This window comes from Hylobates moloch, unplaced genomic scaffold (assembly GCF_009828535.3).
Source record: "Hylobates moloch isolate HMO894 unplaced genomic scaffold, HMol_V3 SCAFFOLD_13, whole genome shotgun sequence".
NCBI classification, from domain to species: domain Eukaryota; kingdom Metazoa; phylum Chordata; class Mammalia; order Primates; family Hylobatidae; genus Hylobates; species Hylobates moloch.
The window spans coordinates 26,952,705-26,975,646 of NW_026652288.1; the positions used below are offsets into that span (position 1 = coordinate 26,952,705).

General features: G+C 51.8%; 1 protein-coding gene across 2 annotated transcripts; it reads right to left on the bottom strand.

Moving 5' to 3' along the window:
* Nucleotides 1-1,385: 1,385 nt before the first annotated feature.
* SLC30A3 (solute carrier family 30 member 3) lies at nucleotides 1,386-22,891 on the bottom strand. Of its 2 annotated transcripts, none has more exons than XM_058426342.1 (8): nucleotides 22,714-22,891; nucleotides 6,624-6,805; nucleotides 6,025-6,171; nucleotides 5,769-5,922; nucleotides 5,019-5,217; nucleotides 4,653-4,758; nucleotides 4,252-4,386; nucleotides 1,386-3,337 (listed from the first exon to the last, which is right to left on the bottom strand). In XM_058426342.1, the coding sequence occupies exons 1-8, from the start codon at nucleotides 22,767-22,769 to the stop codon at nucleotides 3,189-3,191; spliced, it is 1,128 nt and encodes a 375-aa protein (XP_058282325.1). In that variant the 5' UTR covers nucleotides 22,770-22,891; the 3' UTR covers nucleotides 1,386-3,188. The 2 variants fall into 2 exon arrangements, with proteins under 2 accessions (XP_058282325.1, XP_032028413.2); XM_032172522.2 differs by lacking the exon at nucleotides 22,714-22,891 and adding an exon at nucleotides 10,683-10,942.
* Between the last annotated feature and the right edge of the window lie 51 nt (nucleotides 22,892-22,942).

Here is a 22,942-nt window from a genome sequence, read left to right on the forward strand (position 1 = left end):
GATGGACTGCCAGCCCTTCGCTTCGCCAGCCTCCCACACCCTGACATGGGCAGTGGCGTCTCACCCAGCCTAGGCTAAAGCTCCCAGCTGGACATCAGGGAGGGGGCTAGCTCTGATGAGTCCAAAAGCCTCACCTTTAAAAAGGAATGAAATCTATGGTCTTGACATGGAAAGATGAGTCCAGGCTGCATGGCTGAGTCATAAATACAGGTTACGCGATCTCACCTATAAGATGACCCCATTTTTGTTATTATGTAGAAACACTGACCCCATACTAGGATTAGGAGTTTTCTCTGGAAGTAAGGTTACAAGGGAAACATTCACTTTCTACTTTATATACTTTTCCTTTGTTGTACCCTTAAAACAAGTATATATTGCTTTTATAATAAAAATAATCGGATAATAAAGATATTTCTATTATGAGGAAGGCTCACAGAAATATGCATGGGCTATTGAAAATGCTCAATGTCCTTGCTTTGGGCTGGGATTTTATCAACATGGTGGGAAGGCCTGAAGCACTAGATCTAAAATCAAAGCACAGAGTCTAATTTTTTTTTTTTTTTTTTTTTTAGACAGAGTCTCCCTCTGTCGCCCAGGCTGGAGTGCAGTGGTGCAATCTCAGCTCACTGCAACCTCTGCCTCCCGGGTTCAAGCGATTCTCCCTGCCTCAACCTCCTGAGCAGCTAGGATTACAGGTGCCCACCACCACGCCCAGCTAATTTTTTTAGAAGATTTCATTTTTGTCCAGGTGAGTTCCTCTGTCACCGAATCTCTGCCTCCTGGTTCAAGCAATTCTCCTCCCAGCTCCATGTTGGTCAGGCTGGTCTCGAACTCCTGACCTCAGGTGATCCACTCACCTCGGCCTCCCAAAGTGGGATTACACGCATGAGCCACTGTGCCAAATTTTTGTATTTTTTAGTAGAGACAGGGTTTCACCATGTTTGAGACACAGTCTCACTGTGTTGCCCAGACTGGAGTGCAGTGGCACAATCATGGCTCACTGCAGCCTCGACAACCTGGGCTCAAGTGATTCTCCCCACTTAGCCTCTCAAGTAACTGAGACTACAGGTACACATTACCATGCCCAGCTAATTTTTGTATTTCTTGTACAGACAGGGTTTCACCATGTTGCCCAAGCTGATCTTGAACTCCTGGGGTCAAGTGATCTGCCTGCCTCAGCCTCCCAAAGTGCTGGAATTACAGGCGTGAGCCATCTTGCCTAGCTGATTTTTTTTTTTTTTTTTTTTGATGGAGTCTTGCTCTGTCACTCAGGCTGGAGTGCAATGGCATGATCATAGTTCATTGCAGCCTCAACCTCCTGGGCTCAAGTGATCCTCCCACCTCAGCCTTCTGAGTAGCTGGGACCACAGACATGCACCACCACACGTAGCTAATTTATTTTTATTTTTAAACTTTTTGTAGAGACAGGGTCTCACTATGTTGACCAGGCTGGTCTTGAACTCCTGGCCTCAAGCGATCCTCCTGCCTCTGTCTCTCAAAGTGCTGGGATGACAGACGTGAGCCACCGAACCCAGTGAGTTTGATTTTTTTTTTTTTTTTGAGACAAGGTCTTGCTGTGTTGCCCAGGCTGAAGTGCAGTGGCATGATCATAGCTGACTGCCGCCTTGACCTCCTGGGCTCAGGCAATCCTCCTGCCTCAGCCTCCTGAATAGCTGGGACTACAGGTATGCACCACCACACCCAGCTAATTTTAAAATTATTTGTAGAGACAGGGGTTTCCCTAGGTTGCCCAGGCTGGTCTTGAACTCCTGGGCTCAAACAACCCTTCTGCCTCAGCCTCCAAAGGGCTGGGATTACAGGCACAGGCCACTATGTCCAGCTTGAGTTTGATTTTTTTAAAAGAGAAAATCAACAATCCCTTAATGAGCCTGATTTTAAGACTTAATGTGTCAAAATATGCAGTTCTTAAGACAAAGGGGGAATAGGTGTAAAAGAGGTCCTTGGTGTTCACAGCCTAAACCTGGACTCAGGGTTGGCTGCTATCAGGGTTGAGGGGTCCCTACCGCTGGACACCTTAGATGGCCTGAGAACCAAGCCCACATCAGTGCTATGGTCTAGCCATTCTCCCTCAAAGGGACCCCGCCTCCCTCCAGCCAGCCTGAGGCCCACTGGCATGCAGGGACCTCTGAGAACGACTGACTCCCAGGGATTCCCTGGCCCCTTACCTTCCAGCCTTCTCCTGCAACCAAGCCCAGGGCACATGGGACTTTCCCTGAGCCAAGGACCCAGGCATGCTGTGAGCCAGGGGAAGGGGAGTAAAGAGACTGATGGCTTTTACCCTCCATCTGAGGGTGGAGGGGCTGGGAAGAGACAGGAGGCCTGTGGGAGGTCACTCCAGAGGCTGGGAAGGGACAGGAGGGATTCTGTTGTTCTCAAGTGACCTATTTGATTTCCCCCTCCTGAGGAGTCAGCACACAGGCTGAAAGATGCAGTGAGACACGAGTTTATTGGTGGAGCTGCAGCAGAGTCCTCCCTCTTTCAGGGATAGCCAAGGGCACAGCACCAACAGAGGGATGGAGAGATAGACCCCCAAACAGACACATGGATGGAGCACTCATAGAAACCGTAGCACAGCCACATAGGCACAGAGACACACAGGCCACAGCACCAAGAACACACACACACACACACACACACACACACACACACACACACAGACAAAACCACAGAGCTAAGACACACGGACAAAGTGCGGGCTTTGGGGCCCCTGCATAGACAGAGTGAGGGCCATGTGGGGAGGGGGCCCCTACTGACCTCCCCCAGGCATAGGCACACCAACAGCACATAGACAGGCAGATGCCCCCAGCCAGCCAGCCTGCCACACAGACAAATGGACTGCAGGGAAAGGATGTTTGTGGCTCCACATGAACCATGGGGAGAGGGCACCACAGGCCTTCAACACACCCTGCCATACTGAGGCCTGGGAGTCCCCGCCCCTGAACTAGTCACATCTATTCCCCTGACTCCCACCCCACTCCCCGCCACACTTTGGTCTTGCCCACTGGGGCTGGGGCTGGGGCTGAGGCTGGGGAAACTGGCAGGTGGAAGGAGGGAGAGAGGAAGGGGTATGGACCTGGCTCAGTCCCGTCTCTGTGATCAGGGCAGCAGATGCTGAGAATCTGGGGCTGAGCCTCGGCCTGGCAGTGGGGTGAGGGCAGGGCCATGGCTCAGGCTTGGGGTGGCTCCTGGCAGCGCAGGCACTGGGCCATCTCCGGCTGGTACTGCTCGACCTGCAGGGTGCAACTGGAGAATCCAAACCGGGAGTAGAGCCGGGATGAGGCTTCAGCCAGGACGGCTTCAGGGTCAGCGGTGGAGTCTGTGGGAGAGTGATAAGAGCCGGCATCCATCCCAGGGGAGAAAGAACAGGCAGGGACTGAGATAAGGACAGGGAAAGGGGCTGCACAGCATTAAAGCCAGGCGTGAATGGGAGCCTGCTTTTCTTTCTGTATTGTATGAACAGCATAAAAGTGTCAAATGTTGGAGAGTCTCACCCCAGTCAACCGTGCTAACACACTAAACTCTTTCCAGTCTCCTATTCTTTCCTGTCATTGAGTGTCAACGTACAGCTCAATGTTTCAGCAGCCATACGACCCGATTTCCCAGGACAATCCAGATGTTAAATATCTGTCTCATTGTCCCTCTAGAGTTTCCATCAAATATCCCACAAATTATAATATTTTTGGCATCCAAATTGCATGACTCTGATTGCTTCTTGCATCTGGAAGAAACTCAAAAATCCTTTGTCAGCTCATGACTCACCATATATATTTTTAATAGTTGAATCATAATGTAGATGCAATTTTATATTCAGCTTTTTTCTCAGCATTATAACATAAACATTTTTCCTAGTTGCCGTAGTCTTCATAAGCATCATTTTTAACAGTTATGTGATACCTCAGGGTGGAGGTGCTGTAATTTACCTAACTGCCCCATCACTAGACCTGTAGGTACTAATGATCTTTTAAAGGGTTGTTGGTTCCCTGTGCTACTTCAAAGAGGGTGAAACCGTGCCCAGAACACTGCATCCAGTGGATGGAGACTCCTTGTCTCCAACATGCACGAGCGCACGTGCATGTGTGTGTGTGTGTGTGTCTGTGTATGTGACAGAGACACAGAGAAACAGAGACAGATCAAGAAAGACTGAAACAATTCCAGTAACTCAAGCTATGGTCCCATGTTTGGGGTGGGGTGTGTTCCAGGTAGTAACTAGCTGGGGCCAGTGGGACTCACCGATGGCCAGGTGTGCAGAGGCAACGTGGTAAGTGAGTGTAAGGGCCCACAGGTGCAGCTCATGGGTTGCCCGGACTCCTGGCACCGACAACAGCGCATCCCGCACAGGTTCGAACCCCACATTGCGGGGGGTACCTGCAACAGCACCAGCCACGCCTTACTGCTAGGGCCACTCCTGCCCAGAAGCAGCACCCCCACCACTGGATTCCACCTTTCCTATCCTGTATCCACTCTCCTTTTGACCCCTACAATTCACCCTATGCCCAAATCCTTGTTCCAGCAGCAGACCCCATGAGCCAAGCCTTCTTCCCGTACTATCTTCAAAGAAAAAAGTGGTGGCCCAGTGCGAGAGTGAAGTCAGAGAGGGCCACAGGGATGGGGAGCTGTGGTGCCCGACTCACCTTCCATGAGGATTCGAAGAACGTCTCGGAGGGTGGGAGCCGTGGATCCAAGGGCACAGATGGAGAAGAGGAAGGTGCTGATGGGGTCGGCTGCCTTGTATTGAGGCTGCAGAGAAAGAGACCCCTAAGCCCAACAACCAGGGACCTTTCAGAGGAAGATCTAGGGGTATCTTGAACAATCACGACCTGAGAGGCCCCTCAAAACCCTGAAGAGGGGACAGGGAACATGACTCATGTCTGGGAGAGTCCTGGGAGGTGGGAGGGAGGAGCTGGAGGGAGGGGGAAGGAAGCTTTGGGACCTGGGAAGGAGTGGGCTGGGATGTGGTTGTGTGGAGGAAGGCTGGCGCAGGTCTCCAACGATGGTACCTTGAAGTAGATGAGGATGGAGGCAGCCAGTACCCCAAAGCTCTGCAGGAGGTCCCCCAGCACGTGCACAAATGCTGCCCGGACGCTGGTGTTCCCCAGGGGCAGGGGCTCTTCAGGCCCCTCCTCCAGCGGTGCATACTCTGCTCCCCTAGACCCGTGGCTGTGGGGAGGCCCAGCCTGGTGCAGCACAAAGGCCATTCTGAGGGGGAAGCAGAGCAGCTCAGCCCAGGGGCCTGCTCCTGGCCTCCTATGCCCCCATCTCCATGTCTCACCTCCCCAGTAGCCCTTTCCCAGCCCCTGGAAGAAAATAGCGTTTTGCAAGAGAGATAAACAATGCAGCCTGAGGAAAGAATACCAGACTTGGTACCACACATATGGATTCGGAAGCTGGCCCCGTTACCTAAATAGATATGTGACTTGGGCAAGTCACCTGTTGGGATTGACTGCATTAATGGTAAACTAGGGGTAATACTATCTACCTCATGGGGTGGCTGTGGGGTTTAAATGCAATCATGTTGATGAAAGCCCTCATCAGAGTGGCTGGCCCATGGCAGGCCCTTAACAGAGATCTGCTGACTGAATTTTAGGTCTCTATCCCAGACCCTTCTCAGGCACACCCAGGGCAGCCCGTGGAGAGCTGTGTGTGCATGTCTGTGTGTCTGGTGGGGAGGAGAGAGCCAGCTCTCCCATCCTGGAGGAAGACCTCTCGCCCTGGGCCCCACAAGGTGCCTGCTCCATACTGGGACGTACAACAGGTTGGCACAGACTGCGATGCTGGCGGTCAGCAGCATGGCACCCCCCTCGATGTGGTAGTCGCTGTGCAGCAGGCGGATGAAGGCCAGGTACAGGAGGATGCCAGTGACCATCCAGAGGGAGACCACAGAGGCCAAAGCCCCCAGAGTCTCTGTGGGTGGAGGGGGAGACAAGCTGTCAGAGACCTGCTTGGGACCCTGACAGGTGCCCTCTGACAAGATTGGAGAGTCACTGGGCCATGCAGGGGCCTTACCTGAACGGTGCCAGCCAAAGGTCATGGTGCGGGTGGCTGGACGGGTGGAGAGCCAGAGGGAGAAGAGGCTGCCCATCATGCTGCCCACATCCGCCAGCAAGTGGGCTGCATCGGTCATGATGGCCAGGCTATGTGCCAGATACCCGCCTGCCAGGGTGAAATGATGGAGTCTGCTTCCATTTAGAAAATATCATGTAGTGTGTATAGGCATGGAAAATAAATTGGGGGATATACACCAAAAATGTGAATTGGGGTTTTCTCAGGTGATGGGACTACAGGTATAATTAACTACTGTTATGTTCTTCTTTTCATTCATCTGTATTTTCTTTTCTACAATGATATATTTTATTTTAATAACAAGAAAATAGGGTTTTTAAAAGAAGTCAGCCCTGACCTACTGGCTCCGGACCTCGGCTGGAATTCCCTTTGTTGCTCTGTCCCTCACCCCTCCTACTTCCTGAGTCCTGGGCACCCAGCTCCCCTATCCCAGCCATCCCCATGTCTGCATCTGCACCCAGGAATGTTCCTGGGACTCTGGGTGGAGAGTGGCTTGGGCAGGTGTTGGAAGGATGGGGTTTAAGGGCTGCTCCACAACTTACCGACCACCTCCCCAGCCATGAAGACAAAGCACACGGCACAGGCAGCATACAGCTGCCTCCGTGCATGCAGCCTCTCGGGGGTGAGGCCCGGCGGCGGCAGGGGGTCCCTGTGGCAGTGGTGGAAGGGCATCTCCACAGGTTTGGACTCCTCAGGGAGGGGCTTTGAGGGCTCTGTGAAGAGACTGAGGCAAGCAACATGGTTCAACCCGGGCCTGGCCCACAGGCTGGCCTGCTCACTGCACGTCCTCAGTCCCCAGTGCTGGCCTCACCAGACCATCTCCTTCCCCAGGCCTGGTCGTATCTGGGAGCTGCATGAGCAGAGGGCCACATGAGAGATGGGGGCTAAATGAACAGGTCAGAGCCCAGCCTCCCTTTTCCTTCCATACACAGAGCCATAGAATTTCACAGCTGGAAAGCACCTTACAGACGGTCTAGTCTAACTTTTTTAAGAGATGGGGTTGGCCGGGAGCAGTGGCTCACACCTGTAATCCCAGCACTTTGGGAGGCCAAGGCAGGCAGATCACGAGGTCAGGAGATCGAGACCATCCTGGCCAACATGGTGAAACCCCATCTCTACTAAAAATGCAAAAATTAGCTGGGTGTGGTGGCACGTGCCTGTAATCCCAGCTACTTGGGAGGCTGAGGCAGGATAATCGCTTGAACCAGGGAGTTGGACGTTGCAGTGAGCTGAGATCGTGCCACTGCACTCCAGCCTGGCGACAGAGTGAGAGACTGTCTCAAAAAAAAAAAAAGAGAGATGGGGTCTTGCTCTGTTGCCCAGGCTGGAGTGCAGTGGTGTGATCAGAGCTCACTGCACACTTGCGTTCCTGGCCTCAAGCGATCCTCCTCCCGCCTCAGCCTACTGAGTTGCTGGGATTATAGGTGTGAGCCACCACACCCAGCTCTCGTCTAACATTTTATTAAATAAATTAGAAACATGAGGCTCACAGAGTTGGGGGACACATGGAGGCCAACCAGCTAGTTGCTAGAGCTGAGACTAGACCCCAACCAAATCAATTTCTTATGCTAGGCACCCCAAAATGAGCAGGACTCCTGCTGATCTCTGATAGCTTTTGGTGAACAGGGCAAGCATGTACCTACACAATGATATACAGCGAAGGTGGCCACTGTCATTAGGGCAGTTAGAGTGCTATCAGGGTTCGGAGGATGGAGGGCCAGACTAATTATAATGAGGAAATCAGGGAAACAGCTGTAAGAGGTAACATGAGAAGGGCCTTGAAGAATGGGAAGGATTTTGATAAAGACAGGTGAATGCTATGCCACGCACACCAAGGCAGTATGAAGGGAAGGTGGAGTGAAGTGTGGAGTGGGACTCAGCATGTGTTCCTGGCCTTGGTGTGCCTCCTTTCCAGGCCCACCTCCCAGAACCTCCACTCCTGGATCCTGCCCCCGCCCTCTCTAGACACGCAGCTGAAGTGTGGCCCTTTAAGAGACAAGTGGGACGTTGGGGCCATAAAGTCTGATTCCTGGCACAGAGAACTGATGGCTAGATTCCAGAGCTGGGGTTGTCATGGGAGGAAGGGATGCAGCCTGCTATGGCTGAGGATGGCAGTGGGAGGAGCATGTTAATTGGACTTCAGTCCGACTGTAAGCACCCAGCAGAGCCCACCTTAACTGCATGGTACCATAAGTCTCCCTTGACAAATGAATGGGGCTTGGGACCTCACCTGGGCATGCCAGAGGCTGAGTGAGGTCAGGCTGAGTGCTAAGTCCATTCTGGTCCAATTCTCACCCCTGCCACTACCCAACCTGAACCCAGCAAGGACAGAATTTTCCACAGAATTCAGGACCTAAATAGAAAATACAGTACTAGAAATACTCATGGAGGTGTGACAAGAATACCCACGAGTAAAAACGATGGCTCCAGATAGAAACGTGATCATAGCAGCAAAGTGGGGCAGGATGTCTGGGGCCTTCTGGCTAAAGACAATTCTGCCAAGTGGGTGAACTGAGTTTTGAGGGAGGTAGGGGGAACATTTGGTGCTTGTACAGAAAACTGAAATACTGGTAGATTAATTTCTTGAATTTCCAAAGCCCCATCCAAGACTTAGAATCTGGGCGTGTATGATTCTGGATGTGTTTCCAGAGGAGATGGGGTGGTGAAGGAGGCTGTGAAACCGATCCTCATTCATTCAATGAGGTGCACCAGGCAGAGCACACATAATGAAGCCTGGTCTGGTGGGAAAGACAGATTGTAACAAATGGCTTACTACACAAGGACAGGTTGATGCTAGGAGGGTTATGAACAAAGCACTTTGGGGTGCAAGGAAGGGAGCACTCCCTCACAAGGGGCTCGGACAACTTCACAGAGAAAGGCATGTTTAAGGAGATGAGACCTAGTTGGAGAAGGGTGTTCCAGACATGTAGAATGACAAAGACGAGGTTTGTGGCCTGGAGTCTAAGCGTGAAGTGTCAGGGGAGGGCTGAGGAGGAAAGTGATGGGCTCAAACGAACATAAAGGGAGATATACTGACTGCTTGAACAAATATCTCCTGAGCACAGAGATGACCTTGCTGATGGGAGGAAGAGAGGAGAGGAGAGGAGATGGAGGGGTCTAGAACAGACCAGGCCAGAGCTTCCCTGGAGGGGCAGGTCGCCTTTCAGAAAATGCTGCAGGATTCGGTGACTAATGGTTATATGAGAGTGAAGATGGACTGGAGTTGGAGACGCGAGTCTGAAGCGCAGAGGCTGGGTGGCTTTGGGGGCAGTGGGCAACATTCATTCCCTGGCCTTGTAAGGCACAGCACAGCCAGTCATCAAGGTGGCCACCATCAACAGGCTGCTCCCTTTTGTTCTGCATAAATTGGGCACTAAGGAAGCCTGGCTGTTGGTGTGTGGGGGTGTGGGCATGTGGGGTGGCTACATGCTGTTTTAGAGACGAGGAAAAGCTGTTTCCTCTCCCTGGCCCTCCGAAACCCCCAACAAACAACCGATATTGAGCGGGGAAGAGAGGTGACGTAGCAGGGGCTGAACCAAAGTCAAAAGGACACCTGAAGAGATGCCAGGCCTACGGCAGAGCCCCCACCGCGTCTCTGCAGGATCCTGCAGGAAGGGGTCCAGCTCCCTTCTGCTCGCCCCCGCCCCCAACCCGGCTTGAAGGCCCCCACCCAAAGAAAGAGCGAGAAGCACACAGAAGCACCACGTAAGAGACAAAGGGAGAGGGACTAGGAGAGAAACAGAAAGATTGAGAGAGGTGGGGGAAGAGAAAAAGCCGGCGACCCTGCCAAATTCCGGAGACAAATGGACGGTCAGCCGACACACAAGATGGCCCGCGGGGGGTGGGCAGGGAGGCCCGGCGGCCGCTCAGAGGGGCAGGTGGACGGCAGCGGCGGGCGCGGGGGCCGGCAGGGCGCGTTGGCGGTTCTCCTGCCACCCCCGGCCCGCTGTCCCGGCCGCTCCGCGCGCCTCATTTCACACCTCGCCGCCCCCGGCCCCGTCTGTGCGGAGCCGGGAATACCCCCGCTGCCCAGACCGCACCTGCTCCTTCCTCGCCGCCCCCTCGCTTCCCGGCGGCCGTCCGCCCCCCAGGGAACCGCAAGACCCGCGCGGAGCCCGGCCCATCCTCGGGCCCCGGCCCCCATAGCTGGCCGCGGCTGGAGGGGGCGCGCGGAGGGGAGCCCCCGGGGCCTACAGAGGGAGCTCTGAAGCCTGGGCAGCGAGGCGCTCCCGCCCTCGGCCCGGGGCAATGCGGACCTTGGGGCACCGGGCGAGGGCTCCGGCCCGACGGAGCGGCAGCCGCTCCCAGGGAAGGCAGGCGCCGCGGGGGCGGCGGAGGGGTCCGGCGGCTTGGGACGCCGGCCGGAGGGGAGTGGGAGGCCGCTTCACCCGAGGAAATCAGGCGGCCGGGAGGAGGCGTAGCCGGCTGTGTAGGGCTGGGCGCACCGTGCGGCCAGAGGGGACGAAGCGGGGTGCAGCGGAGCCGAGGGACCCGCGGTGCGCCGGGGCGGCCGCCGGGGCTCGCGCCGAGAGAGACAACGAAATGGACGGAGGGTAGTAGGATGGCGCCCCCGGGCCGAGGGCCAGCCTGGGCTGTCCTACCTCTTCAAACGCAGGCTGCCGCCGGCGCCACCGCGGTCCCGGGGGCTCACCAGGCGAGTGGTCTCCGAGCCCCCAGCGGCGGGAGAGGGCTCCATGTTCCCGTTGCCCCGACCGTCTAGGCCCCACCGAGGGAGGGAGAGGCCGGGCCGGCCCCGCGCCAAGTCCGAGCAGCCCGCCGACCCCCGGGATCCCCGCAGGGCGGCGGGGCCACCAGAGTGGAGCGAACTGCAGCGACTGTGGCGCGCGGAGTCCGAACTGCAGATCCCGCTGCCGCCGGAGCCCCGCCCCGCGTGGGGCGAGCTCCCCAAGCCCCGCCTCCAGGCTCCCCGGCCTCTCCCCACCCTTAAGCCCCGCCCCCACTGCCAAAGCCCCATTTCCCCGCGCCAGAGCCCGGTGAGGGCGGCGGGAGCGCCCCACCACCCGAGTTCTGGAGAACTCCTCATCTCCACAGCCCCGTCCCCCAGGCGAGCTAGCCCCACCTCTGCACACAGTCCCGCCCACCGGTTCCAAGCCTCGCTCCTCAAGCCCAAGGACCTCACGACCAACCTTCGTCCAACGTCCACCACTCTGTGCATGCCTGCGCGGGGGTGTCGCCCACCACGCCGTCACCCTGTGGCCCCAACCCTCACGCCGAGGCAGAAACGGGAGCGGACCCATTACCTATCTCCAGGGAACCAGAAAGAACGTGAGGTGAGCGGTGACACAAGGAGATTCCAGGGACTCCAGAAACCCCTCTACGGAGAATCTGGGGTCGGAATTCACGAGCCCAGTCTGCTGCCAATCACTGTACCGCGAATGATCATTTATTTTTATACAGAAACATTGGGTGACAAGCTTCCTGCTCTCCTTCAACCCATTGTTATCCCTGCTTTTCAAATGAGTAAACTGAGACCCAGAGGAAGAAGAGTCCAAGGTCATGCAGGTTGTGAATAAAGGGCCCGGCCTGGACCCCCATCCTCTTTCCCTCCCCGGCTCTGGACGCCGCACTGGCAACTGGAGAGCGCTCACAGTCCTCTTACCGGCGGGGGCGGCCAGTGGAGTCGAGCCGCCTATCTGGTGTCACGGCCACTGTTCACGGAGAGGGGCTGAGGGGCAGCGGGGCAGCGTGTCAGCTAGTGATTCCCATCCTCCACACCTGCAGCGCCCTCCTGGACATTACCGCATTCTGCCTCATTTGGGGGAAACTAAAACCCAGGGGAGGGAGCGACTTACAGCAAAGTCGGTGGCCGAGCCTCAAATCGAAGCTTCAAATGCTCAATGTTCTCTCCCCTCGCACCTGCCGCCACTGTAGAATGGGAGGAGGTGGGAAGAGGATTGTGCACTCGAAGCTGTGACAGTCTGTGAAGAGGAGGGTCCGTAGGAGGAGGGGAGAGAGTGAGCAGGGATGGGGAAGCGTGGAGGGTGGGAATGGTTAGTGAGCCCAGGCAAGAAACTCATCAGCCGCATCCTTCAGAACACACTGGGCGTCCTGAACTTAGGCTTCTGGGGACAGACATCTACCCTCGATATTGTTATTCCAACGAGCCCGAGAGTGCGCTTGCAAAAAACAAAACAAAACAAAAACGGGAGCACGTGCCAGATACAGTGGTTGGAAGTGATGGGGTTAACCCGGGAGAGCTTCGCGGAGGAGGTGAGGCTTAAACGGATTAGGAAAGCTGGGCGGCGGGCTGGCTGTTCCGGCGGGGGAGAGTGTGGCTTGGCCTGTGCCAAGGTGTGCGGGCGGCGCGTGCGAACGGACTGTCCTGCGCCGCGGCTGCGGAGCGGCACGGGAGAGCCACAGGGGCTGCGCGCGCCCTCCGCGCCGTCCCCGCCCCCGGCTGCGCCAGCCTCTCCTCCCCAGTCCAAAGCCCATGCGGGGTGAGGGGGCAAGGGAGCGAGGGGGTCTTTCTCCCTCTAACCTCCCTTTAAGGCACGGGACTTGAGGGACCTCTGTTTCTCCTTCGGTCACAGGGAAGCAAATTGAGGCGGCGAGAGCAGGAAACCACCGGCCAAGGTCACCTTTTCGGGCTACTTATCAGAGCCAAGGTGGAACCCAAGTCCCCGCTTAGCTATGCCAGGGCTCTGGGTACGTCGGGCCCGGCGCCGTCGGTTTTCTAAGCGCCGCATCCATCCTAGGGCTCTCCCCAATTCTGAGAACCCTGGAGCTGGGATGCGCAGCGGCCACCGCGCACTCCGCGGCTCGGATGCGGCAGCCTGGCCCGTAGCGACCTGAGCGGGTGAGCTCGAGAATGGGGAGAAACTGCGGGGTCCCATGCGGGGAACAGGATTCTTGGCACGGCTCAGCCGATGACGACAACAGGGGACATAACAACAATGGCTTCCTCCGGGATTTCCCTTCCCGGGCAGCCCGCGCGGCCAGCAGCACCGAGTGCCGGGAGGGGGCGCAGACGCCCTCACGTGCCCTGCCCTCCCCTGCCGGGAGCCAGCAGGCGGAGAAGGCAGAGGCGCCTCGCAGCGCGTGGCCAAACGTGCCGCCTCCAGAAGCCGAGGGCGCCGGCGGTGGGAATACCAACCTTCGCTTGAAAATTTATGTAAGGAAAGCTTGGCAGCGAAACAGGATGCTTCCACCTGTTCCTCAAAGAGCTATCAAATGGCCCTGTGAACATCTTTGCAAAGGGTCCTCGCGAATGCCAGGCCTCAAGTGCGATTCTCTGCACTGAGGTCAGGATTTAAGCTGGGCTGGAGATTTCAGGCAAATTTTAAAATGTAAGCATGTGGACAAGAGTTAACACCTGACAAGTCCAAGCCAAGCTGAAGAGCATGGACAGAGGAGGCAACCTGGAGGTCCAACTTCTACTCCATTTTCCACTCAGATGTCACCTCCAGGAAGCCTTTCCTGACTTCTCCCAGACTGGGTATGTGTCCCTCCCTGCTTCTCTCAAGGCTCACACTGTGGTTATCTGATCCCAGCACTCACCTCATGGTGATGAAGTCCTTTGCTTGCCTGTCTCCCTGCTACAGGGCAAGCTCCCTGAAGGCAGGAATTGTTTCTTTCTCATCTGTGTCCCCAAACCCCACTAATGGCTCGCACACAGATTAAGCCATCCCAGAAAGGAGGAGCTAGTTGAGTGGAAGCAGGATGGAGGAAGTAGGATTTTAGCTGGTCACAGGGAGAATGAGGGAGGGCAACAGCTTAAATGTCACTGCCTCAGGGAGGCCTTCCCTGGTCCCCCACACTAGGTTAATTCTCATGTCACACACTCTCATCGCACAATACTTTTTCTGGGTTTTTTTTTTTTTTTCGTTTTGGAAACAGGGTCTCACTCTGTTGCTCAGGCTGGTACAAACATGGCTCACCACAGCCTCAACCTCCTGGACTCAAGCGATCCTCCTGCCTCAGCCTCCCGAAGTGCTGGGACTACAGGTGTGAGCCACCATGCTGGGTCAACACACTATTTTTTTCTTTCAGCACTGATCACATTGTAACTAAATTGTTACTTGGGAATTATTTGTTTCATCATTTGGCTTCCAGGCTACCATAATCTGGTTTTCCTCCTACTTCACTGGCTGTTTATTTTCAGTCCCCTTTGCTGGGTCCTCCCCACCTTCTCAATCTTTTCTTGATGAATTAGCCTAGGCCTTGGTCACTCTCTTCTCTTCTCTTTCCACACTCATTCCCATGGAGCTATCATCCAGTTTCTGGTCTTTAAATACTATCCAATAACAGCAGAAAGTAATGATTGTTGAAGCTAGATGCTGGGTACATAGAGAGTCACTGTACCATTCTATTTTTGTAGGGGTTTGAATTTTTCTATTAAAAAGGATTACAAATAGCCTGGCTGGTGGCTCACACCTGTAATTCCAGCACTTTTGGAGGCCAAGGCAGGCAGATCACTTGAGGTCAGGAGTTCGAGACCATCCTGGCCAACATGGTGAAACCCCATCTCTACTAAAAAATACAAAAATTAGCTGGGTGTGGTGGCATGCACCTATAGTCCCAGCTACTCGGGAGGCTGAGGCAGAAGAATCACTTGAATCCGGGAGGCAGAGGTTGCAGTGAGCTGAGATTGTGCCACTGCACTCCAGCCTGGATGACAGGTGAGACTCCATCTCATAAATAAATAAATAATAAATGGCACGTGTTCGGTGGTGATTCTCAGATCTCTCACTTGGACTCCAAACTCATATATCCACATGTCAGCTTGATGTCTCTTCCTTATTGTTTGGTAGGCTGGCCTCTCAAGCTCCATAAGTCTAAAACTGAGCCCCTGATTGTCACCCCATCCTGAACCTTCTCTTTCTGCAGTCTTCCCATGTCAGAATATGGTAACTCCATCCTCCCATCTGCTCAGGCCAGACATCCTAGGGTCATCCTCGACTCCTCTATTTTCACTCTACATCCAAGCTGTCAGCAAATCCTGATCCTGCCCTTGTCCAAACCACCATCATCTGTCTTCTTGGTTACTGCAGTAGCCTCCTCCATGGTCTCCATGTTTCCATCCTTACTGCCTTATAGTTTATCCTCAACCAAGCAGCTAGGTAAACATAGGTCAGATTTGTCACTCCCCATCATACTCAGAGTACCAGCCAGAGTCCTTCTAATGGCCTGCAAGGGGTCCTACGGAATTTAGCTCCTCTGATCTCATTTCACACTTCTCCCACCTCACTCCCCAGCCATCCTGGCCTTCTTGTGAGTCCTACAACATACCAGGTATGCTCCCACCCCAGGGCCTTCATATTTGCTTATCTCACCAGCTGTAATGCACTCTGCCAGATGTGCTCACGACCTACCTCCTCACATGCTTCAGGTCTTGACTCAAATATCACCTGGCCAGGCCCTCTCTGCTTGTCCATTTAAAAACTGCAACCTGACTGGATGTGGTAGCTCACACCTGTAATCCCAGCACTTTGGGAGGCCGAGGTGGGTGGATCACCTGAGGTTAGGAGTTCGAGACCAGCCTGGCCAATATGGGGAAACCCCGTCTCTACTAAAAATACAAAAATAAGCCAGGTGTGGTGACATGTGCCTGTAATCCCAGCTACTCTGGAGGCTGAGGCAGGAGAATCACTCAAACCTGGAAGGCAGAAGTTGCAGTGAGCCGAGATCTTGCCACTGCACTCCAGCCTGGGCAACAAACAAGACTCCATCTCAAAAAAAAAAACCCCAAAAACAAAAAAACACTGAAACCTCTCCCCAGACATTCTCTATTTCTATTCCTTGTTTTATTTTTCTCCATAGCTATCATTACCATCTAACATACTGCATATTTTACTCATTTTGTTTACTGTCTGCCCCTCTCGCCAGAATGTAAGCTCCATGATGGCAGAAATTCTGTCTGTTTTACATGCTGCTATATCCCTAGAACAGGGTCCGTACATAATAGTACCCAGTAAATATTTGTTGAAGGTCTTAATAAACTCTGTCTCCCATATTAGGCTCTAATCTATGAGGGAAGAAAAAGAGTTTGACCACTTATCATTGTATCCAAGGTACTAGGCATATATCAGTGCTTGGTTGATATTTGTTAAGTAAGTGAATTTATTAAGGAAAAGATGTTTATGGGGAGAAATGGTGTGACAGCAATGGTACAGAGGTGAAGAAAAACAGAAATATTTAGTGAGGAGACCCGTTTGATTGCTGCAAAAGGTTCACTTTAGGCCAGGTGCGGTGGCTCACGCCTGTAATCCCAGCACTTTGGGAGGCCGAGGCGGTGGATCACAAGGTCAGGAGATCGAGACCATCCTGGCTAACACGGTGAAACCCCATCTCTACTAAAAACACAAAAAATTAGCCGGGCATGGTGGCAGGCGCCTGTGGTCCCAGCTACTCCAGAGGCTGAGGCAGGAGAATGGCGTGAACTCGCGCCACTGCACTCCAGCCTGGGCAACAGGGCGAGACTCTGTCTAAAAAAAAAAAAAAAGTTCACTTTAGGACAATAGCAGACAATGAGTTTGAAGGGGTAAATTGGCATAAGGTCAGAGTTCACTGCCAGATTTCAAAGGTGGTTTTGCATCCTGTGTGATGCTATGAGCAAAGTAGTATGATGGAAGCATGCTTTAAGAACAGTGATCTGGGAGCAATATCCAGGATGAGGCCAGCAATGGGGAGAAAAGTTAGGAGACTAGGACACCAGCCAGTGTGATATGAAAATCCTTTAACTGGGGCGCATCAAGGCTGTGGGAGCTGAGAAGAAGAGACAAATGAAAGAGAGATTTTGAAAAAAAAATTATCAAGCTTTTTTAACCTAAATTTGGGAAAAAGAATGAGTCTACAGTCTTACAAATAGTCGTAACATCAACAGAAATGCAGAAACAAACAAAAAAAATAGTCTGGGGGCAAATTATGAATTCAGATTTTAGAGTGTGGTGTTTGTTTTTCTTTTTCTTTTTTTTTTTTTTTTTTTTTTTTTTGGAGACAGAGTCTTGCTCTGTTGCAAGGCTGGAGTGTAGTGGCACAATCTCGGCTCACTGCCTCACTGCAACCTCAGCCTCCCGGGTTCAACTGATGCTCTTGCCTTAGCCTCCCGAGTAGCTGGGACTACAGGTATGTGCCACCACACACAGCTAATTTTTTTTGTATTTTTAGTAGAGACAGGGTTTCACTGTGTTAGCCAGGATGGTCTCGATCTCCTGACCTCGTGATCCGCCTGCCTCAGCCTTCCAAAGTGCTGGGCTTACAGGCGTGAGCCACCGCACCCGGCCTTTCTTTTCTTTTTTTTACAAACCCTGCATGTGGCATCCAATGGAGTGTGGTTTTGAGGCAATAGAACACTGGCATGTGGATGACACCAAAGCACAGTTGTGACAGCAGAAGCCATGGGTGTAGACTGACTCTCTAAAGAAGAGAAGAAAGAGCACAAGCAGAAGCTTAAGGACCAAACTGCAGAGAAAATCCACAGTCAGAATTAGCTAGGCATGGTGGTGCGCACCTGTAATCCCAGCTACTCAGGAGGCTGAGGCAGAAGAATTGCTTGAACCCGGAAGGCAGCGGTTGCAGTGAGCCGAGACCGTGCCACTGCACTCCAGCCTGGGTGACAGAGCAAGACTCTGTCTCAAAAACAAAAAAAAACAAAAAAAAAAAAAAAAAAGAAGAAGAAGAAGAAGAAAAGAAAATCCAGTCAGGACGTAAGAGAAGGAAGAGGACCCAGTAAGGGAAACAGCAAACGTATCAGAGATGTAGGAAGAGAACCAGAGAAATGTGCAGAGCTCAAGAAATGAGAAGACAGTGGGTTAAACAGAAAGAAGTGATTTAAGGGCCAAAGTCTCTTCCCAAAACATAACCCGATGTTTTTTACTCCATTTAGTCATTCTGCCTGAAATTTTATCTGTTATTCCTTTTGCATTGATGACAATTAATGACAATTAAGAGGGTGAGGTATTAACTGTCTTTTCACTATAATCTAAATTACAGTGTTTGAATAAGATTGCTTTCTATCTACCCTGAGGGATGAGATCATTCTATGAAAGCAATAGTTTTTATTAGAAGTATTAAAACAGGAAATGAGAGTGGTAATTTTGGAGTTCTGGCTGCTTGGGAGGACTGGGGGCGGTGTTTTGGATAGCCAGAGGGCAGCATGATGGCACCGGCTAGGAGAACAAGAAAATGGGGTTCTAAGAGGCTGAGGAGAAGGATGTAGAAGCATGGAAAGACACCAATAACAATTTGCAAATCTTAGGGGAGGGGAAGGACCCTGATTTTTCCTTTCTTCCCAGGAACAAAATGAAATGCAACCTCTCTCCTTATAAAATCAGGAGATAGGATAGAAATAGCTAGTATAATAATAATAGTAATAATAATAAAGCATGTGCCTTGTGCTTTATTCAAATTTAATCCTCATAACAACCCGAGGAGACAGACACTATTATCTCCAGTTTACAGGTAAGACAGGTGCTGTTAGCCTAGTGTTGGGTCTGCAAAGTTTGGGGTTGCAGGTCAGAGAGGACAGGGACATGAAGCAGTCTCCTTTCTAGCTGAAAGCCTTCCACCTCCCATCCTGAGATGTCTGGCCTGGGAAGCAGAGGCAAACACAATTGGGTGGGTGATGGTGGTTTTGGTCACATGTAGTATACATGCCTTCTGCCGGGGGAGGGGAAAGAGGAACATTACCTGACATCACCCATGAGAGGATGTGAATATCCCTCACAGCTTTGGTCTGTCTATAGACTTGGATTTTAAAGTAGGAAGGAACAGTCACGGTGTAGATACTGAACTTGGAGTCAGAAAAGTCAGGTCAGATCTCACTGGATAACCTTAAGCAGGTCAATCCGTCTTTCTGGGCTGCACTTTCCTCAATTATAAAATGAAGGCGTTGGATTCAAGTTAAATCTCTGAGGTCCCTTCCAGCTCAAAAACTGTACAATTTGAGAACCTGGTGGTTGAATGTGACAAATTGTGATCTCTCTCTCTCTCTCCCACTGCATATGTTCCAGAGCGTGGTATTTTGGGTATAAATAGCCAATGTCTGCTGTCTGTATGTGTGTGTATTCCAGCTATATGACTAAAACTTTAGTTGTTTGTGGGTAAACAAGGGATGCTTCTTGGTTTTCTTCATGAGAGACCAAATGGCTCTGGGTGGTAGTAAACAAAAAGATCACTGACTTAAGGTATGATGGGAGGGCAAATGATCCAAGAAATGGTTTTTAGTCTGTAATCATTCTTTGGCAGTGATTTTTGGTTTTTTACTTTCATTCTTTTTAAAACCAAATCCAATTAAGTCTTGACATCAACCCTGTTAAATGGCACAGGTTTTTATAGAAGAGGAAAAATGGACTCAGAGATGAAATGATTTGTCTAAGATCACACAGCCTGTGAGGGGCAGAGCCAGGGCTAAGATCTAGGGCTTCTGACCCCCAGCTTGTGTGTTCTTCCTAGGACTGAGCTGGGTGTGAGAAGAGCCCAGGCATAGAACACTCAGTCAAAGAGGCTCTGGTTTCTAGGTGAAGGCAAAGAGGAGAGCCACTGGCCAAGGGAGGCCAGGCCGAGCAGAGCAGAGCCTCGCAAGACTTACAGATAATGGCTATTTCAAGAGCTATGAACTGTGATTAGTTAGAATGTCAGAGGGCCATGATAAGAAGTGAAAACATTCTGCAGCCTCTGTCAAGATGCAAAAGGTGTTTACTAACTCTTCCCAGAACCGAATTTGCCTTCTTTCTCAGGGCTCACTTCTATGAAGCAAGGATGCGATCGCCTCTCGGGTTGTTGTGAGGATCCAAAGAGATAATTAGGTAAGAGTGTCTCGGAAAAGCCTCACATTTTTGCTTGTTCATTCAATCAACCAACATTTACTGAACACAGGAAGTGTGTTAGGAACTGGAGGGAATACTAAGACAAATAAGTAACAGGGAGTTCAGGATCACGTTATTATCTCCCTTCTCATCTTCTTTCTGTATCATGGTTTCTTCTTGTCTAGGACCATATGAGGGAAGATGGGCCCTGTAGTCTTGTCCAATTCCCTAGCTAAGTGCTTCTGTCCCAGGGAATTCTGAGCCCAACCTCCAGGTTACATTTGATCAGCAGAGGGCCCTCAGCTATAGCTCATTCAAGAAATCATTCATTCACTCACGTGAGCCAGGCATGGCTCTAGGTGCTGGGGATACAATGGTCAACAAACAAACAAGGTCCCTGCCCTCGTGGAGCTGTCACCTGGGGAAGGCAGCTTTTTTTTTTTTTTTTTTTTGAGACGGAGTCTCACTCTATTGCCCAGGCTGGAGTGTAATGGCATGATCTCGGCTCACTGCAACCTCCGCCTCCCAGGTTCAAGTGATTCTCCTGCCTCAGATTCCTGAGTAGCTGGGATTACAGGCACGCAACACCACACCCAGCTAATTTTTTTATTTTTAGTAGAGACAGGGTTTCACCATGTTGGCCAGACTGGTCTCGAACTCCTGACCTTGTGATCGACCCGCCTCGGCCTCCCAAAGTGCTGGGATTACAGGCATAAGCCACTGAGCCTGGCCAATGGCAGCTTTTAAATCAATATGCAAATAAACGTATGTTCACCAGCTGGGCGTGGTGGCTCACGCCTGTAATCCCTGCACTTTCGGAGGCTGAGGTGGGCAGATCACTTGAGCTCAGGAGTTCAAGACCAGCCTTGGCAACAGGATGAAACCCTGCCTCTACCAAAAATATGAAAATTAGCTAGGCATGGTGGTGCATGCCTTTAGTCCCAGCTACTTGGGAGGCTGAGGTGGGAGGACGGCTTGAGCCCAGGGAAGTTGCGGCTGCTGAGCTGTGATTGTGTCACTGCACTCCAGACTAAGACCTTGTCTCAAAAATATATATATATCTATATATAGATAGATAGGTAAAGATACATATACAGTGTGTGTGTGTGTGCGCACGTGTGTGTGGTTTGCAGGCTGTTATGAGGTGAGGAGAGAGGAGTAGAACCCAGTTTAGAAGGCCTCTCTGAGGAGGCCTGAAGCTGAGATCCCTGAAGGATGAGAGGTCAAGCCCTCCAGGCAGAGGGAACAACGTGGTCAAAGGCTCTTGAAATGGGAGGGAACACGATGTTTTCAAATAACTAGCAGGAAAGAGGAAAGCGGTGGAGCAGAGCCCAGAGCAAGCAGGACAGTGGTTCCAGAAAAGATTGGAGAGGGATGGGCAGGACCACGCTGGGTCTTACAGACTGAGGCAAGGAATTCGTTACAAGTGCACCTCTAATGCCTTCTGCTCTCTCTACCCGGTGCTGGGGAAGAAATGAGCTGGTTTGTTCTGCTAGTTCTGTCCTCCCATGATAGTCATGAAAGCTTGGGGGTTAAATGCTAGTTCTGTCCTCCCATGATAGTCATGAAAGCTTGGGGGTTAAAAAAATTTGGCATGAGACAAACCACCAAAAAAAATGATCAGTTTCAGCTTCTTTTTAGGTGAGTGATCTTCAAGGGGTTTGGCGCAATGGGGGCTAGCGCAATGGCTTCAAGGAGGCTGGCACAATGGCTCACGCCTTCAAGGGGGCTGGCACAATGGCTCACGCCTGTAATCCCAGCACTTTTGGAGGCTGAGGCGGGCAGATCACTGAGGTCAGGTGTTTGAAACCAGCCTGGCCAACATGGTGAAACCCCGTCTCTACTAAAAATACAAAAAAATTAGCCAGGCATGGTGGCAGGCACCTGTAATCCCAGCTACTTGGAAGGCTGAAGCAGGAGAATCACTTGAACCTGGAAGGCAGAGGTTCCAGTGAGCAGACATTGTGCCACTGCACTCCAGCCTGTGTGACAGAGTGAGACTCCATCTCAAAACAAAACAACAACAGCAACAACAACAACAACAACAACAAACCTACAAGGGGAGGAAAATGTGCACAAATAACTGTAATAAAAGGAAGAGAGTGATAAAAGCTACAAAAGGGTTAACAGATAAGCATTTTCCAAGTAATAAAGCTTTTTCTACTACATGTTACAGGAGCCATTGAGTGCTCTTGTAAAGAAAACCAGCACTACAAAGTAGCAAATTATAAGTGATGCAAACACTACCTCCTGTAGAAACTCACAGGAAGGGAGGCCAGGTAGAGGCATGCTCCCACGCCTGCAGGTGGGGATGCAAATCCTCCTTCTGCTACCTTTCTGGAAGAAAGTTAGCAATAGAGATCAAGAGCGTAAAAAAAAAAAGAAAAAAGAAAAAATCATTTCGACCCAATAATTCCACTTCCAAGAATGTATCCTTATGAAAAAAAATTAGAGATTTGTTCACGGATTTCTGTTGAATTTTCCTTATAAGGTTATTATATTATCAAATAGAAACAACTGAAACAGCCAAGCTGGGTTACATTATGGGACATGCTCATGATGGCATCATATTTAAGTGACGTTTTTGAAGCACGGTAGTGACTTTTGGAAAAGGCTCAACACATTTTAATGAGATGTGCAAACTCATCATTACGATATACTAGGAGAAATGCTTTGACAGACGAAGTGGGAACAACTGGGAGAGTGAGTGATGCAGAGTCAGGAACAGGGGCATACGAGTTGGGTTTTCCAGGTTGTGGAGGTGTTTCCGGGTGGAAGAGAAGGAGGGACCAAGCGGAGAGCCCTAAGTCCTGAAGACAACTGGGAAGGTAACACACCTCTTAAGAAGGGCATGCAGCAGCCATACCTCTCATCCGCCACGGTCAGCAAACCCTTTGTGTTTCCTGGAGTGAGTTGGGCCATCAAGATGGGTGGTGCCCTCCTGCTGGAGAAGAGGGGCTCGGCGGGAATCCCTGCCCCAAGGCCTGGCAGCAACCCTCCTCTGCTGCCCTGGGCCGCAGGCCTGCTAAGCCCTCCGCTATCGCTTCCCTGCGCGCAAAATAAGTCCCACGGCCAATGTGGCCTCCCCACCCACT

Coding starts and splice junctions, on each gene's coding strand:
- SLC30A3 (XM_032172522.2), bottom strand. CDS start 10,777: ATGGAGCCCTCTCCCGCCGCTGGGGGCTCGGAGACCACTCGCCTGGTG. Junction 4,759..5,018: donor CCATCCTCATCTACTTCAAG/GTACCATCGTTG, acceptor CTTTCTCTGCAG/CCTCAATACAAGGCAGCCGA. Junction 3,338..4,251: donor CTCTGCACACCTGGCCATCG/GTGAGTCCCACT, acceptor ACTCTCCCACAG/ACTCCACCGCTGACCCTGAA.